At 38.2% G+C, this 3,706-nt stretch overlaps 1 protein-coding gene across 3 annotated transcripts; it reads left to right on the forward strand.

Moving 5' to 3' along the window:
* Nucleotides 1-520: 520 nt before the first annotated feature.
* On the forward strand, nucleotides 521-2,294 carry LOC103478499 (myelin-associated glycoprotein-like). 3 transcript variants are annotated; one of them, XM_008432384.2, is made up of 3 exons: nucleotides 521-682; nucleotides 794-1,165; nucleotides 1,311-2,294. In XM_008432384.2, the coding sequence occupies exons 1-3, from the start codon at nucleotides 592-594 to the stop codon at nucleotides 1,553-1,555; spliced, it is 708 nt and encodes a 235-aa protein (XP_008430606.1). In that variant the 5' UTR covers nucleotides 521-591; the 3' UTR covers nucleotides 1,556-2,294. The 3 variants fall into 3 exon arrangements, with proteins under 3 accessions (XP_008430606.1, XP_008430605.1, XP_008430607.1); XM_008432383.2 differs by having other exon boundaries at nucleotides 524-682; nucleotides 1,278-1,651; XM_008432385.2 differs by having other exon boundaries at nucleotides 577-610; nucleotides 1,278-1,651.
* The last annotated feature ends 1,412 nt before the right edge of the window (nucleotides 2,295-3,706 follow it).

Here is a 3,706-nt window from a genome sequence, read left to right on the forward strand (position 1 = left end):
TGACTCCATGACACTTTCAATTTGACTCATTAGGATTTGATTAAGAACCAGATTTGTTCTTTGTCATTTCTGTCCAGTAAAACTATTAATCTATAAATCAATATAAAGGTCTATATAAAGATATAATCCATGTTTCTGTCTCATATTTGTATGGCATTAAACGGACCTGGAACTTTTGCTTTTCCACTGAAAGCTCTGGGTTGCACAATAAATGCCATGTGTTGAAGTTTTATGGTTGATACTCTGATGTCCCATTCTCCTGGACATTCAGGAAGTGAAACATAAGGATACATGAACTGATTTTACATGATAAACATGTTATTCAAAGTCCACATTGCTGCAGATTTTTAGTACATCTGCTACATTTATTTATTTTTTTTCGAAAAATATCATGGAAAAAGTACCTAAAAAGCAACATAATAATCAACTTATGACGTGGGGAAAGTTTGATTGAAAACTGTAACAATTTCTGGCTTCAAGGTCTAAGCTTTTGCTTTATAAGCACAAGACTCTCTCTCACCACACAATAGGACAGAGACATAATTGTTGTCTTCAAAACATTCAAATCTTTCAAGAATTAATTTCAGTTATATGTTAAAGAAACTTCAGGGTGAGTGGATCATTACTTTGAAGATTAAGAAGATGTATCTGAAATTGTGGCTCTCAATTCTGATGGTTTGTGGTAAGCTTAGCCTTAAAATGACAATTCATGGATTATCATCTATTCTATTCTATCATTCTATTATTGTCCACTTGCTAAGAAAATATCCTTGTTTTTGTGTTTTTATTGCAGGGATGGCTGAATCTATAGGCTCGGGCAAGGACTGGCACATATCTGTACCATCAAAAATCCCTGTTCTTCAAGGCTCATGTGTTGTCATTCCCTGTAAGTACGTTTACCCCAAGAAGGCAAAAACATTGATGACATGGCGGGGATACTGGAAGAGAGGGAACACAGTTGTCGCAACAAATTTCCCCAATGTGAAACTAACGGATGAGTTCAACCATCGATCCAGAATTAAAGGATTCCTTGAAAGCGGCAACTGCACCTGGCAGCTGAATCACGTCAGAAAAACGGACACTGGTCCGTTTTACTTCAAAATTGAAATTCCACAATATAAAAGCTTCACTTTCTCAAACAATAAGGTGACCCTTGACATCTACCGTGAGTATATTAGAGACCTTTTCAGTAATTCTAAATCATTTACTTTAAGATTGTAAAACATGTTTAAATAACTATTTAACAAGCGATTTTGTGAAAATTGTTGATTGTACAGGAGTTCCTGAGCCTCCCATCATGTCTGTTGCAGTTCTTAATGAACTGACTGCCACCTGCAAAGTTACACATGCCTGTCCATCATCTCCTCCCAAACTCTTCTGGAGCCACACTGGAATGATCGAAACAAAGTCAAAAAAGAAGAATGAATTGTTGTGGACAACAATGTCGACCATCACCTTCACTCCTCAAGAAGCCGACTTCAACAAGCCTTTAAACTGCACAGTGAGATTCCATGGCAGGAAGACTACACACAGCTCTGTGCTTCTCATCAAGTAGAGGACCAAGTGAAACTACATATGCAGTATTAGATTGCAGCAATATTTTTAGAGCCACATACCTTAATGACCATGTGATTTTTTGCAGGAAAGGGCCTGAATTAGTAAAACTACAAAAAGAAGAAAAAACATTTAGAGATATGAGGCACAAAAGTTAGGATTCATTTTTTTTAAACTTTAATGATTTTCTACTAGGATTTATGGATTTTGGATTAATTTGTTTTTGTTTTTTTACTCTTCATCAACTGTAATGTCATACACTCTTAAATTTACATCATACTCCAAAGTCTTTAAGTGTTCCTATTCTTTTATATTAAAGCTTTCATCAAAATGCAAAATTATAACATCTCATTGTTTTTTGTTTTTTTTTATTTCTTAAATTTTGTCTCAATTATCTGGACTGTGTGATGTAGGGGACTGTTGTGACTGCGGCCTCACATTTGTGATGACTAGAGAACATGTGGGTATTTTATTTAGCTCTTCAAATAGGCCACAAAGAACTTCCACCAACAGAGGAACTGCACAAATAGTGACAGAAGTAATAGTGTTATGCACTTTAAATCTACATTGTATGATTCACTGGGTAAATTTTGCTGCCAGCTAAATATTTTTACAAGTGGGAGAGTCCCTTAGACAGGAAATGTGGATAAAATATATATGGAAACATTAACTTTTCTCTATTAAACAGAATATGATAGTCTTTCCTCTTTCAAAGATTGAGATAATGACCTGATGCGCTATAGTCCAGCTGTCAAAAAGAAAAGAATGGAAGCAAAATTAAAATGACTATGCTGTTATTTTTGACATTTTTTTATGCTTTTGAATCACAGCACACACTAGTTAGCTCACTATCATGATTAATGGTTGTAGAGGTGGCAACTGAGTTTGATGATTTAATGACAATATACAGAGAGTACAAAGTCCAGGCAGCAGAGGTGAACAATGAAGCTACAAACTCAAAACCCTGGCAATACTGGTAACTAGATAAGAGAATGACACAACATACGACAGGAAAGACAAGGATCCGACGGGGAAACACAGAGTATAAAAAAATGCATACGATAATCAGGAGAATGAGACACAGTCAGGGAACAATGAAGGGCAAGACACAGACACAGAGACCAAATTACCAAAAACACACAGAAATTCACATCTTCACAGTCCCCCCATCCAATGGTGGACATTAGCACCCGCCACTGGCCAAATGCGGGTAAAAAGTAGGAAGTTGCGTGTAAATTGGAGCAACGCACCCGCCACTGTGGCGGGTTGGCACTTTGAACAGAACAAAAAAAAAAAAAAGCTGCATTCAATTTGAATTTATGTCCAGAGGAGGACTGACCGTCTGGACTACAGACTGATGCATTTACCGTCCATATCTGGCGGCCCTACGCCGTCATAATTTGACAACAAAAAAAGTATATTACATATAATTTTTATCGACTGCGACAGCCCATTGGTTGATTTTATTGACGGACACTGGGCTTATCCAATGAAATCTCTCGGTTGTAATTGGCCCGCCCTCCTCTCTAATGTTATAAATAGAGTCATTTCAGCTAACGTTGCTGCTAACCGGAGTCTGAGAAAATTTAGGGCAGGGGTGTCCAAAGTCGGCCCTCATCTTGCATGTTTTAGTTCTCTCCCTGGTTTGACACACCTGCATCAAATGATGGCTCATTAGACGCCTAAGGAGAACATTGACTTGCTGAGGAGGTTGTTTCTACCACCAGGGAGAGAACTAAAACATGCAGGATGCCGGCCCTCGAGGACCGACTTTGGACACCCCTGACTTAGGGGATACGAGACGGGACGGGTCAGAAAAAATCCAACAAACGCTAACAAGCACATAAACCCATTCATGAAAAAGTGTTAAACTAACTGATATGTTTACCACGTAAACTTTGACCGCTGGAACAGATTCAGTAGCAAAGATGGAGGGAGAATTAGTGATTCGGGGGTTTTTATTATCGTCTTAGTAGGATGATTATGAGAAAGACCAGGGACAGATTGAGGAAGAGTTCAGATTTGCTGCTGCCCGGTAAGGAGTGAAAATGTTCATAAAGAAAAAAAATTAATGCAGACCGGAGGGCAGGTGAGAGAGAGAGAGAGAGAGAGAGAGAGAGAGAGAGAGAGAGAGAGAGAGAGAGAGAGAGAG

This window comes from Poecilia reticulata, linkage group LG16 (genome assembly GCF_000633615.1).
Source record: "Poecilia reticulata strain Guanapo linkage group LG16, Guppy_female_1.0+MT, whole genome shotgun sequence".
Lineage (NCBI taxonomy): Eukaryota > Metazoa > Chordata > Actinopteri > Cyprinodontiformes > Poeciliidae > Poecilia > Poecilia reticulata.